This window comes from Salvia miltiorrhiza, chromosome 3 (genome assembly GCF_028751815.1).
Source record: "Salvia miltiorrhiza cultivar Shanhuang (shh) chromosome 3, IMPLAD_Smil_shh, whole genome shotgun sequence".
Lineage (NCBI taxonomy): Eukaryota > Viridiplantae > Streptophyta > Magnoliopsida > Lamiales > Lamiaceae > Salvia > Salvia miltiorrhiza.
The window spans coordinates 52,100,662-52,113,346 of record NC_080389.1 but is presented as its reverse complement, the minus strand read 5'-3'; the positions used below and the strand labels follow the sequence as shown (position 1 = coordinate 52,113,346).

The 12,685-nt window shown below is 31.6% G+C and overlaps 2 protein-coding genes across 2 annotated transcripts; both read right to left on the bottom strand.

Moving 5' to 3' along the window:
- Positions 1–14: 14 nt before the first annotated feature.
- On the bottom strand, positions 15–2,433 carry LOC131014269 (multiple organellar RNA editing factor 2, chloroplastic-like). Its single transcript, XM_057942189.1, has 4 exons — positions 1,666–2,433; positions 1,437–1,534; positions 1,285–1,350; positions 15–376 (listed from the first exon to the last, which is right to left on the bottom strand). Exons 1-4 carry the CDS (start codon positions 2,076–2,078, stop codon positions 234–236), a joined length of 720 nt encoding a protein of 239 aa, XP_057798172.1. The 5' UTR covers positions 2,079–2,433; the 3' UTR covers positions 15–233.
- Positions 2,434–5,824: 3,391 nt separating this feature from the next.
- Positions 5,825–11,466, bottom strand: LOC131014267 (phosphoserine phosphatase, chloroplastic). Its single transcript, XM_057942184.1, has 9 exons — positions 11,307–11,466; positions 10,738–10,823; positions 9,957–10,197; positions 9,582–9,714; positions 9,370–9,477; positions 8,119–8,212; positions 7,872–8,021; positions 7,731–7,784; positions 5,825–6,169 (listed from the first exon to the last, which is right to left on the bottom strand). Exons 3-9 carry the CDS (start codon positions 10,186–10,188, stop codon positions 6,044–6,046), a joined length of 897 nt encoding a protein of 298 aa, XP_057798167.1. The 5' UTR covers positions 10,189–10,197; positions 10,738–10,823; positions 11,307–11,466; the 3' UTR covers positions 5,825–6,043.
- Between the last annotated feature and the right edge of the window lie 1,219 nt (positions 11,467–12,685).

The window sequence follows — 12,685 nt, the reverse complement described above, 5'->3', positions numbered from 1 at the left end:
CCACTTCACACATGTTGGGACCAAGCTTTCAACACTTTTCCATAAAATCCAAAGTAGCCAAACAACAAGGATAAATTCAAATGAGCACGAAAAATAAGCTCCAAATCCATTATACTGATGAATAAAATCCGGGAATATTTTAATATTAGAAACTCTGTACAAGTTATTGGCCTAGTAAAGCCTTCATTCAAATCTAGCATGGTCCGATCTCATGCCAAAGCGGCACGCACTCTTCACCTCATATTGTCACGACGCCTGACGTAACGTGTTCGATCGTTGTACCTTGGTCTGTCTTGAGCTCTCTGAGGCACAGGCTCCACTCTCCTCTGCCTCTCTGGAGACCGTTGAACTATCTCTCCATTCACAAATAGTTCAGCTGTCAAACCAAATCCACAAAAATATATTCAAGTCAAGGTTGGATTTGTATGATGGTTTCATTTGCAGTTCTATAATATTAGCCAAATACAGTGATTCTAGATTATGACAGTATTTTTGGCAAACCACCATAACCTGCCATGCCATCCGCCATAACCTCACCGGGTTTTTTTGGCAAATCACCATGACCCACAATCCACCATTGTTATGATTCTAAATTATTCAAGACTGGATGGTTACAGAGCCAAAATGTTACAACTTATCTTTCGCAGTCAAATGCATGTCATGTTTTAAATCTGGTAGGACAAGGTTTAAACTTTTGTTCTCTCCTTTTTCCATACATTATTTAAAAATGGTCAATTGTTCATTCAGTTCACCAAAAGTAAATAAGGGGAAAAGAGCATGAAAATAGACATAAGAAAACAATAAACAGCAAAGCATGAAGCAAACATCAAACTGATTAGCAAAGAGCATGGAACCAAACAATTTGCTAGTGGGGAACAGCCGAACAGAAGAAAGAAACTGTAATGCATATTTGTCCATATGGGCACTATATGTTGCTTGGTGGCAGCTTATTTTTTAATACCATTCATCTTGGAAAAGAATTGACTGAAAGGCTCTAAACATGGAGAAAGCTACATATCAAATATACTCATGCCTAAACGAAGAGGTTTTCCCAAAGCTTCAGATGCCATGTAATGCCTCCAATATAAAGTCATAACTTAATATATTTAAGACAATCAGTTTTCTGATTTCAAGTCAAAGCAAAACATATTCAATAGTGTCAATTAGAGATTCATGATTTGATGTTAAAGGAGCAACCATGTGACTTCTCCAACAGCACACACAAAACAAATAATTGAAATCCGGAGTTATCAACAATATAACATTTTGGCAGATGTAATGTACCTCCATAGTCCTTGTTTTCAGCATCAACATAAGAGTCAGGGAGAACAAATAGAACACCAGGCAAACCTGCATACACAAAAGGAACAACATAAAGATGATATTGAATGCGCAATAAATAAACCAACTTCTTGTCAAGAAAATTAAGCACCAACCTTCGAGCTTGTTGGAGGTTTCCTCGTCGATCTCACATCCAAACCCAAAGTACCTCTCACACGACACGTTATATATTTTTTTCTTAGCCTCCTCCTCACTGCAAGCAACAAAATCAGTAAACACCGAGCATTAGACATTAAAAGTAACAACTACAGCTTCGAAACAACACAAGGCGGAAAAATGAAAAAAAAAAAAGATCAATTAAAAAGGGGAAATCACAAAATCAACCTTCCAACAACTTTAGCTAGGGTTTGAATGTAGCAATCAATCATCTGCTGTTTGGTGGCCCCTTCACCACCGGGCTTATCCATCACAATAAGCCAGTGCTCATAGTCGCAGCCGGGGAAGAGCGGCGCCATCTCCGTGGGCGGGCGGTCGTTGAAGTTCGAACCGGAGTTCAAAGGCGAGTATGACGAGCCGGAACGGTTAACTCGGCATCGGACCGTATTGACTCTGGCGGGAGAAACCACGCGAATCGAGTGGGATAGTGCGGGTGTAGCTGCGCGGAGAGCGGAAATTCGAAGGCGGTCAAAGCCGGGGAGGGGCGGCGGACCGGAGACAGTGGAAAAATATAGGCGTTTGGGGAGAAAGGCGGCGGCTGATCGGAGGGTGAAGATCGATCGGGCGGTAGTGGCGGCCATGAATGTGGGTGGAGAAGGAAACTGAGTGAGGGTTTATGGGAGGGGTTTTGGTTTTGGATAAAAGGGAAAATGAAATGGGATTTGGACCATTTGGTTGCTGCCTATTTAACAAGTTGCTTACTGCTAAAAATTAAAATACGCCATTTTTGGCTCAAATAAATAAATAAATTAAATACGCCATTTCTAATTTTTGTTTTCTTTCTTGTCCTTTTTAAATTTCATTGTATGTTTTTTTTCCCTTTTTTGATTGACATGATTTTTTGGGTATAAATACAATTCAATATCTCAATTCTTGCTCCTTCCATCCATGATCAATGTTTTCCACCTTTTTCAATACAAATTAAAAAAAAAAAAATCAATGTGTTGTGAGTGAAATGTAGGTCCACATTAAAAATATTATTATGGGATAATATTTTAAAATATATTATGGGTGAGTTTAGTTTGAGTCTCACATTAATAAATTGTATTGTAGAGTAATATTTAAAAATAAAAAAGATAATATTTTATGTGGACGTATTAAAAGGGCAAAATAAAACTTTGATAAGAGAGAGTATTTTTTTAAATTACATTCCAATACAAAATAATAATAATTATTATTAAATACTCAATTTATCAAACTTGTAATACTTACGTTTTGAAATTCGAAATCTGATGACGGAAATCCTACATGATAGAAGAAGCTAATAAATTTTTGTTACCTCTGGGATTCGAACTCAGGACCACGAATTTATCCAACAGAGTTACGAATCAACCGTAGATCTTGATGATTTAAGGGTTGAAAATCATTTATATTTTATACACTTAAGAGTGTTTTTATTCTAGCTCTCTCATATATATATATATATATATATGAAACATCAGTTTTTAACGGTAACTTTTTACCGCTAGATTTTCTCTCTCCTTCTATCACTCATTTTATCACACTTTCTATCTCCTAAGTCTCTCATCTCACATGTTCTCTCACCATCTTGATTATATAATTTTTACCAAATTTTCTCACTTCTCTTTTTACTTTTGATTATTTTCTAAATATCATCAAATTTGATTCGTCAAAAATATTCAATATGGATGTTAAATTAAAGATCATGACAATATCTTTAATTTGATGTAAAAATTATATTTTAAAAAATTGACACAAAAAGTTATAATAGTTTGAAATCATAAAATTAATTTATTCCTCTCCTCTCTCCACTCTCCACTAGGAGTGAGCAAAATCCGGTTAAATCCGAAAATCCGAATCGAACCTAACCGAAATACTAATTCGGTTCGGTTAATTTGGTTTTCGGTTCGGGTTTGGTTTTGAATTTTGAAATTTTCGATTTTTCGGTTCGGTTATGGTTTTTATGAAAAATATTTGGTTAACCGAAAACCGAACCGAAATAATAATTAATTTAATAATTTAATAATTTATATATATTATTTAAAAATTAAAATGATTATTATTACTAATATATAAAATAGTCAATAATTACTCTTAATCTCGATCAATTTAAAAAAAAAAAACTTTTCAATAATTACTCTTAATTTATACTCTTAATCTTTGGTTAAGATGTTTTGAAATTTTGGATTATTATTTTTTAAGGATTTCGAATCTTGTATATTGAATGTTAATTAGTTATTTAAACTTTAAAAAATATATTGTGTATTTATTTCGGTTATTTGGTTTTAACCGAAACCGAACCGAAATATTTCGGTTCGGTTTTGTTCGGTTTTAAGCATGTTCGGTTCGGATTTGGATATTAATTATATAATTCGGTTTTAGTTTGGTTTTTATTATTCGGTTCGGTTCGGTGACCGAATAACCGAATGCTCACCCCTACTCTCCACTCTCTTTTTTTAATGTTGAAGTCACGTTATTTATCTTTTATTCTTTCTTTTATAGTATTAATTTTATTTTTGTAGTGTTTTTTTTTTTTATCATATTAGCTCATTTCAAAGCTCTTCAATTTAAAAGTATTGTTTTTAAAGTAAAATTTAAATTAATTTAATATAAATTTATAGATGAATAATTAATTATATCATCTTAAAAAATATATTTCAGATATGGTTTAAATTTATTAAATCTTTAATTATGTTTGTATTGGTTTTTATATTTATTTATATTAACATATCTACTATTACTATTTTCAATTAAATATTATATTAGATTTACATTTACTATATATTAAGCATCAAAATGGCTCATTGAAAAATTATTAATTGGAGAATCAATATTGATCCTATTTAAAAAAATAAATAAAAAATTGAACTGCTTAATTTTATAGTAGCACGTCTATTTAAATTTAAAAAGATCATGTATATTATTTGAATCACCATTATATCATGTTCAACCTCTGTTTTTCCACTAATCGATTGATAAAAAAAATATTTGTTTGTAAAGCAACACAAATTAAAATTTAAATGCATATAAAGATAAATATTGTCATATTTATTCAAATTACTTGGCACATATAAACTTATAACTCATCAATAACACCATTATTTGTTACCTCCAATTTTTCTCTCTCCTCATAAACTTTCTCTCCAAATTTTCTACCTTCTTTTTTTTTTAAATTCTTTAAAAAAATCATTAATTTCTATTATAAAAATAATACTCAAAATGGATGTTAAATTAAAGATTGTGAAAAGATCTTTAATTTTATATAAAAATTATAAAAAAATAAATTTGAGATTATTAAGTTATGATCGATTAAAATATTAAAATTAATTTTTGTTCGCTCTCATTTATCTATAATGTTGAATATCGTACTCTATTTTCATTGTATTTTCGTTTATTGGTGACAAACATAAGCATATGTCATTTTTTTGCCTTTTAAAAAAGTTTACATTATTTTTAATTATAATTATTTAAACTACAGTAATTTTTAATGCAATTAAGGGAGGAGGAAATTTGTATTAATTTTAATATGAATTTGTAAATAAAATATAAGTTATATATCTTAAAATTAGAATTTAAAATATTATATATATATTTATTTAATTATGTGTACAAATTATTTATTTATTTATATAACAATTTAATAATATACGATTTGGACTTTTACGAGCAAAATTATTATATTAAATGACGGCTATTAATTTAGTTATATTGATGATTTAGTGTAATCGGAGCCCGTGCATCGCACGGGAAAGTGTACTTATTTTGATAAAATCCAGTTTAACTTTCAATGTTTCGCGTATAATTTATGTGAACAGAAGTTATTTATTTTTATTTTTTATTTTTTTTGATATCATCATAAGTTTAATTTCATCATGTAAATATTTGAACTTTTTTACTTATATTGCTCAAGTATTTAAAATAACAATACTCAATTTACACACTTATTCCCGAATATTTGAATTGAATTGAATGTTTATTTAGATTTTGTAAAGTGTATTCTAAGCTATACAAATGGAATATCCAATTCGAAATTATATACCATTCAATATGAAATTTCCTACAATTCAATTCAAATATATTCAATTTGCAATTTTAAAGGAGAAAATTTCTAAAATAATATTTTAAATAATACTTATAAAGCTCACACAATACATTTACCTAATAAACACTCAATAATACATGCTAAAAATTGATTATAGTATTCCAAGTTCCAACTCTCAAATCATAATACAAGCCACAAATTCAAAATTTTGAAATCATTATTGAGGCACACTTTATTTATTAATAATAAAAGATTATTTCTGTTTCACAACAGGATTATGTGTAATCATAAACTGATCAAGAGCAAATACTCAGAACCCCAAACTATAAAAGATAATCATCTAAATGGGAGAGAATCATCATCGCTCACATTTGTCCAAAGTGGACCTAAATTTCTTCATTGTAGCTAAAAACACAAGACACTTTATGCAAAAACCAAAGCCATCAATAATGAAACTCAGCAGTATATATCTGCCTGAATAATTATAGAATAATGAAAAGTGAAAAAATGAGATGAAAGAAAATAGAAAATGAAGGGTGCAACCTAGTCCAATGAGTTGATCAAGGCTTTGAAATTGAACACCAGCCAATCAGCGTTAGCTGCAACAGCCTCTCGAAGTACAACTCCGGCGTAGCATATAAACAAGTCAGCACCACCGGGCTTACGAGCCTGAAGTCACGATTACAGAAGATAAATAAGACATTATAGAAAATTTTTATTGGATGTGTTGCACAAATAATAGATTTAGAGAAAGAAAAAAATAAAGGAAAAATAGATATAAATGAATTTATGAAAAAAATATGGGAAAATACATGATGTATAGCAACTCATCTTTTGTTCATTTCTTTCTGGCATTGAGGAACAAAAGCATGAAATGTTGGGAAAATGCTTGCCAGCATAAATAGGGAAAATTACGGTTTAATACCCAAATTATTGACTTTTTAACAAAACTGTCTTGAACTATACAGTATACATAATACTTCTCATTCTTGAAAAATAGTCATCTTTTGTCATTTTGATTTTTGATACGTCCGGTCGTCCACAAAATAGTCTATTTCCTTTTATAAATACTACCCCACAATATATTACTCTCAACATATCAACTTATTTACTTATTCTACCTAGGGATGTAATCAAACTGAGCTGAGCCGAAAACATTACGCTCAAGTTTGATTTGTTTAGTATTGAATCGAATCCTGAACTTTATTTACCGAATGCTTTGAGGCTCACGAGCTTAATCGAGCTTATATGAACTTTCTAAATTTATATTTATATTCAAAATATTGATTATTTTATTTTGAAAATAAATTATATCATCCAAAATAATAAAACATAGTATTAATTATTTTATTGTAACAAACAAAATTAATTAGAGATTTAATATAATAATTGTAGTAGATAAACATAAATTGTACCTACTAATAATTTCTATATATTCAAGTTGGATCACTTAATGAACCAATTCACGAGAATACTACCAATCTCAAGTTTGATTTGTTTATTTATCGAACTTCACTAAACGAGCTTGAATGAGCGACTTAATTTGTTAGCAACCTTAATTCTACCACATGCGGCCCCCTTTATCCGCTCACAATAGAATTAATTACCATTATACTTATAAACACTATCCTTTAGGTGGGATCATTTCTTTACTCCCAATACAATCAACCATTTTTATTAAAACCTGTCTCGTTTTCTTTTAGGACTATTTTTTAGAGATGGAAGGAGTAACAATTAAATATCCAGACTATTGATATTTTAACATTAAGGCTGCCAACTATACATAATTACAATTAAATACCTGGACTCACAAAAATGACAAAAAAATCAACTTTTGATCATGGAAAATTAAGCGTCTCGTCAGACATGGACTTTAACAGAAATATGAGCTAGCATCAAAGCAATGCCGTTCGCTAAATAATTATTACTAACGAGCCATGTAATCTTTTCATGAGTGGAACTTAGATTTTGGGATATTTTTGTTAACTTTGTGATAGTTCAAGTATTTTAATACTACTAATTATGTATAGTATAGTGTTTTCAAAAAAAATTATGTATAGTATAGTTCCAGACATTTTCGTCACAATTACAAGGGCAATATTTTTGTATTAAACCGTAATCATCCCACGTCCTATGCAGCAAGGAATTGTTTGAGCAATGTAGAGCAAACTATATTCGGAGAACTTTAAGCAAATAAAGAAGTGTGATGAAGAAATATAATATTTCTCACCTCAAGATCAGTTGCGCCGTCTCCAATCATGACTAAAGACTTGAAACCTTTAGCCTGGAAATAGAAGGGGAAAGTTTTGACGAGGGTTGAAGAAAGAAGAAAAACGTATTGAAACCAGGAAATGTATGAATATAGCCTGACCTTCCTAATCTGCTGAACAGCAACGGCCTTCCCTCCACTTCTTGAAGTCGGCTCATTAGGATCAAAACCCGAGAATTCACCAGAGCTTCCAAATTGAAGTTGATTGGCATATATGTTCTCGAGTGGTATCCCAAGGAGTGTAGCGACGGGCTTCAAAAATATTACATAGACTATATTTTAGAAACGTACAAAAGCTCAAGCAGTGAAGAAGAGATTATCATTACTACTTTTAAAATAAGCAACTTACGTTTATCATTTGACGAAAACCTCCAGAGACCAGATAGACAGCCTTGTTCTTTTCATGCAACTTCTTCACCAGTGCATCAATTCCAGGAGAAAGCCTACATAATGGAAAGTAAGCAAGCCAACCACTTATCAGAAGAAAGCGAAATGCATTTATTTTCACACAACAACGTCTGATAAAAATTATAAAATTATTCAGCTCGTATAAATTCAGAATTTAAATCACTCCAGAACAACAGCTAACGTTATCATCTCTCACTCATAAATACATCTGGAATCAGATAGTTCAGACTGTATGCCAAGCATTGCTCGAGCACAGCAGGCATACACACATAGGTGTCTGTTTATCTAATATCTCTAAAACAAAATACAACACTGATAAATCGCTTCACATTCCTCAATTTCTCTTACACTGTAAACTGAATAGTGCAGTCTATTTTAAAATGCATATATGCTTAAATAACATCACGAAATAAGTAACCAGTCAAAAAAAAAATCAGGAGACAAGATGCTTGGAAGCCAAGGTTAAAAGGAAGTGTCCAGTTACCAACTATAATACCTTACATTGTTGTGGAAACATATTTCAAATTTCAAAATACAAAACCTCAAATTACCCTTGCCAAATTGAAAGAATATTACCCAGTTATGGCTCTCCACTTCAGTCGAGTTGAATATTTAAACTTTTTACTACAACACTTGTAAGTTCAAAATATAATGAGAAAGTTCCACCCGCTAAAATTTTAACCATGAACTCATATAAGCAAGTTGACATAAAAATGTATAAAGAGGATATCACCAACCACAACAATAGTTTATTAGATCCCACTGGTCAAATCTCAAATGAAATGAGCCGTAACAGACAAACAAGTTTAATATACATATTTCACCATGACATAAACTGCTAATTTAACAAAAAGCTAGAAAATATTTTCTTTTCCTTGGGATAACTAACAAACCAATGACAGACAAATTTTGCATACCAAAGGAGCAACAAAACTCTTCTGCTTAGAACTACTTCAACTACACATAGAGGAGTTAGATCTAGACAAACACGCTAATAGAACTCTCCATGAGATAAGGTGCAATGTAAAAATGTCGGCACATTTCATTACTTTCATTAAAATTTATGTACAACATGTAAACTACTAAAAAACCTCTAGTCCAGTAACTCTCACAATAGCTCCAAGAGCCATGCAAGAAAGCAACTAATCCAAGAGATTGAAAGCTTAGGAACTATAAAACAAAAGTTTTGTACCTTGGAGGTCTCTTCTCGAGGAACTCCTGCACCTGGGACTGAGATGGGCTAAAAAGAGATAATCTGGCAGCCAATGCTTGCTCAAAAGGAACAGAACCACCCATTGCCCTATCAGAGCCAACAATATACATATTACTTTGTTGGGCTTGCAACTTTTTTAGTCAAAATTAAATCAACGAAACGATAATTTAATGAAGAGAAAGCCACTAAACCTGGCAGTCCATTCTGCAACAGCCTCTCCAGCTCCACAAAACTCTGCCAGCTCATCAATTCCCTCGTCCACACACACAGTACTATCGACATCAAAGCATACAGCATTGGCATTTCTCCACACATCAAGGACCTCTTACACAATAAAACGAAGCAATTAATAACAGCATTTATCAGGCACTACCCATCATAAAAAATATGCTAAATTTCAAGCAGTCATTGGCCCTAAGAAAATTACATAAATTTCTGTTCCAAATTATTGTGTACTAAAACATCACTAGGAATGAAACCTATCTGATGCCCTAATTGGATTATTCGTAGAGGCGTATGAGCATAAAGAAAATAAAAGATCACTAAAAACTCAGGTTAAGATGTACCCTTAGAAGGCAATGTGTTGTCAAAACGACCCGTGGCTGAGTCCTCCAATGGCTGAATCGAAGCAGCAACGGAATTAAATGATTTTGGGCTTCCCATTACCCCAGTTGGAGAAATCAAAACTCTCCTTGTAACTCTTGGAGCCAATGAAGGAACATGTATTGGGTTGTTTTTCCAAGTACAGAGAGAGCGAACTGGAGTCAATTTGATCTGAGCACACATTAAGCTCTCCATCAAAAGTATCTGTCTTAGAATATCATGACTGAGCACATGCACCACCAAAATAATATACAACAAAAGAAGAAAAGAAAAAGTTGTGTAGTAAAGTATTTAGCATGTCGTATCATTAAGAAAGTCTGAAACATCTTTCGCCAAATCCAATCAACACACACAATCTTCATACGCAATAAATCAAATTACAAAACAACTATGAAAAAAATGCGAATGAATTATCATCCCTAAATGACGTTATTACGTGAAACACATAAGCTTTCAATGGCTATTCAAATTAACAAGTTAGTGAAAAAAGAATCGGGGGCTCATAATGCCGCGCCGCTAAGCCTCAAATGCATCCACAAAACTCTCAGCTCGTACTTGCTAGTATTTGCTAAACAAAAAGCTCACACTCTAATTCAAACCAATCACGCCTTGAATTATATTCAGGACCCAAAAATATTTGCAAATCTGTTATTCAATGAGGAAGCAACACAGAAACTCGAATAAGGTAATACACTCAGAATCAATCCCAAAAAATGAAAACACGATTGAGGAAATAGAAATTACCCTTTTTGTTTCCTTCGAACGAGTGAATGTAGATCTCTTGCAGTGGAACAGGGAGAGATGCAGTGGGATCTTTGCACTTCCACCTACTGCGCTTGCAAATTGGAAATTATGAATTGGCCACACCAGTATGGCTCTTTTTCCTTTTTTTAGGTAATTTCTTTTTCTTTTAGAAAATACTGTTATTATATTTCCATTTTTTTGAAGAAAATGAATGAATAGTGAGTAGGGGCCTCGAGCTGTTTGGGTTCGTTAACCGTACCTAAATTTTTGGTTATCCAAACCCGAAATCCTACTAAATACAGTAATAACCGAAGTAGATATTTAGTTATTCAATAATCGGTTCGATTATTTCGGTTCAATATTCGGGTATTCGAAATAATCGAAAAAAAAAAACTAAAAAATAAGGCAATCAATTGATACAATTGTTTTTTAAAATCCATCTATTAATACAACTTAGGCTAGTTTCAATATGAATAAATGATCCTCCAACAAAAGCGAAAACGAAATGGACAAATGCACCATTTTTTTCCCCAAAATAACGACAAAAAAATCCAAACATATATGTATGCCTGTTGGGTTGTGGGCGGCAGGTGCTGTGCGGCGGTGCGACGGAGATCGGCTGGAGCTGCTGGTATTGGGGGTGGTGCAGTGCGGCGGAGAGTAGGAGACCGGCTGGAGTGTTGTATGCTGTTGGCGACTTGGCGTCCGATAGGGATGGCGGCGTGAATAAAATTGAGATGGGTTGATGTGTAGGGAATTAAGGATTTAGGGAATTAGGAATTTAGAAATATAAATTTTAGTATAAAAATTAATACTATTAGGCACAAATTTCAGTTATTTGGTTAACCCGACCGATTATTGAATCGGATTAACTGATATCCGAAATTTTTTCAAATTCACTGACCAAAAATTGATTAGATAACCGAAAAATCAGTTATTAGATATGTGAAATTTGTAAATTATAATTTTTTTTTCTATTTTATTTCTTTTTAAAATTGTGAAATTTGATTACTTACAAAATATTTAATATAAATATCAAATTAAAGTTCACTAATTTGACTAATTAAATATTCGGTGGTGATGTCCACCGATTTCATGCTTGTTGTTCATATCCTACACGATATGTATGGATATTTTGAATCTCTGACTAATGATCTTTTGAAAGTTTTTCAACATGTACACAATGATGTTGTGCTCGATTTTTGTCATGCATATAGGAAGTCGAATATGGCGACTCACGAGTTAGCTTCTTAATTATTTGAACATTGTAATGATTTGGAAGTTACACTTTCCGTCATGGCTTCTTGATTTGTTTCATCCTTATTTATAAATATTTTTCCATTTTCCCCTAAAAAATGTAAATTTTATATTTATGTAAATATTAAATCTATTTCTTTAATTCTTTGTTATTTTTATTTTCATTTTAACTTTTTTTTTTACTTTTTCATAATGTAAATTTTTGCAATTTCTTCTTTTTTCTAATATTGAGCTCAAATATATTCAATTAAATTTTTTTTTATTATATTTATAAATATAATAATTAAATTGATATTAATTTTATATAAATATAAAAATATTTCACGCGCAGTTGTACCCCGTACAAATGCTAATTTTGTTGCAGCTCTACCGATTAAGGTGTATTCAGCCAAGTTGTTTATTTTATTTCATCGAGCACTCAAATTTACAATTATTGGATTGATCCCACAAATTTATATTTAGCAACTTGTTGAGAACTTACTAAACATGTAATTCAGATTTTGTATAATGATGAAGATAGAATCGTATAATATATTTGATCTCTAATTATTAATTTGTCTTATTGGTCAAGTAATTTTATTTTATTTTTAGTGTCCGTTTGGTTCAAGTAGATAAATGGAAAGGGAATGTAATCAAATAAAGGAGTGGAATGATACCAATAACCATTATTTTTATTGAGTGTTTGGTTTAA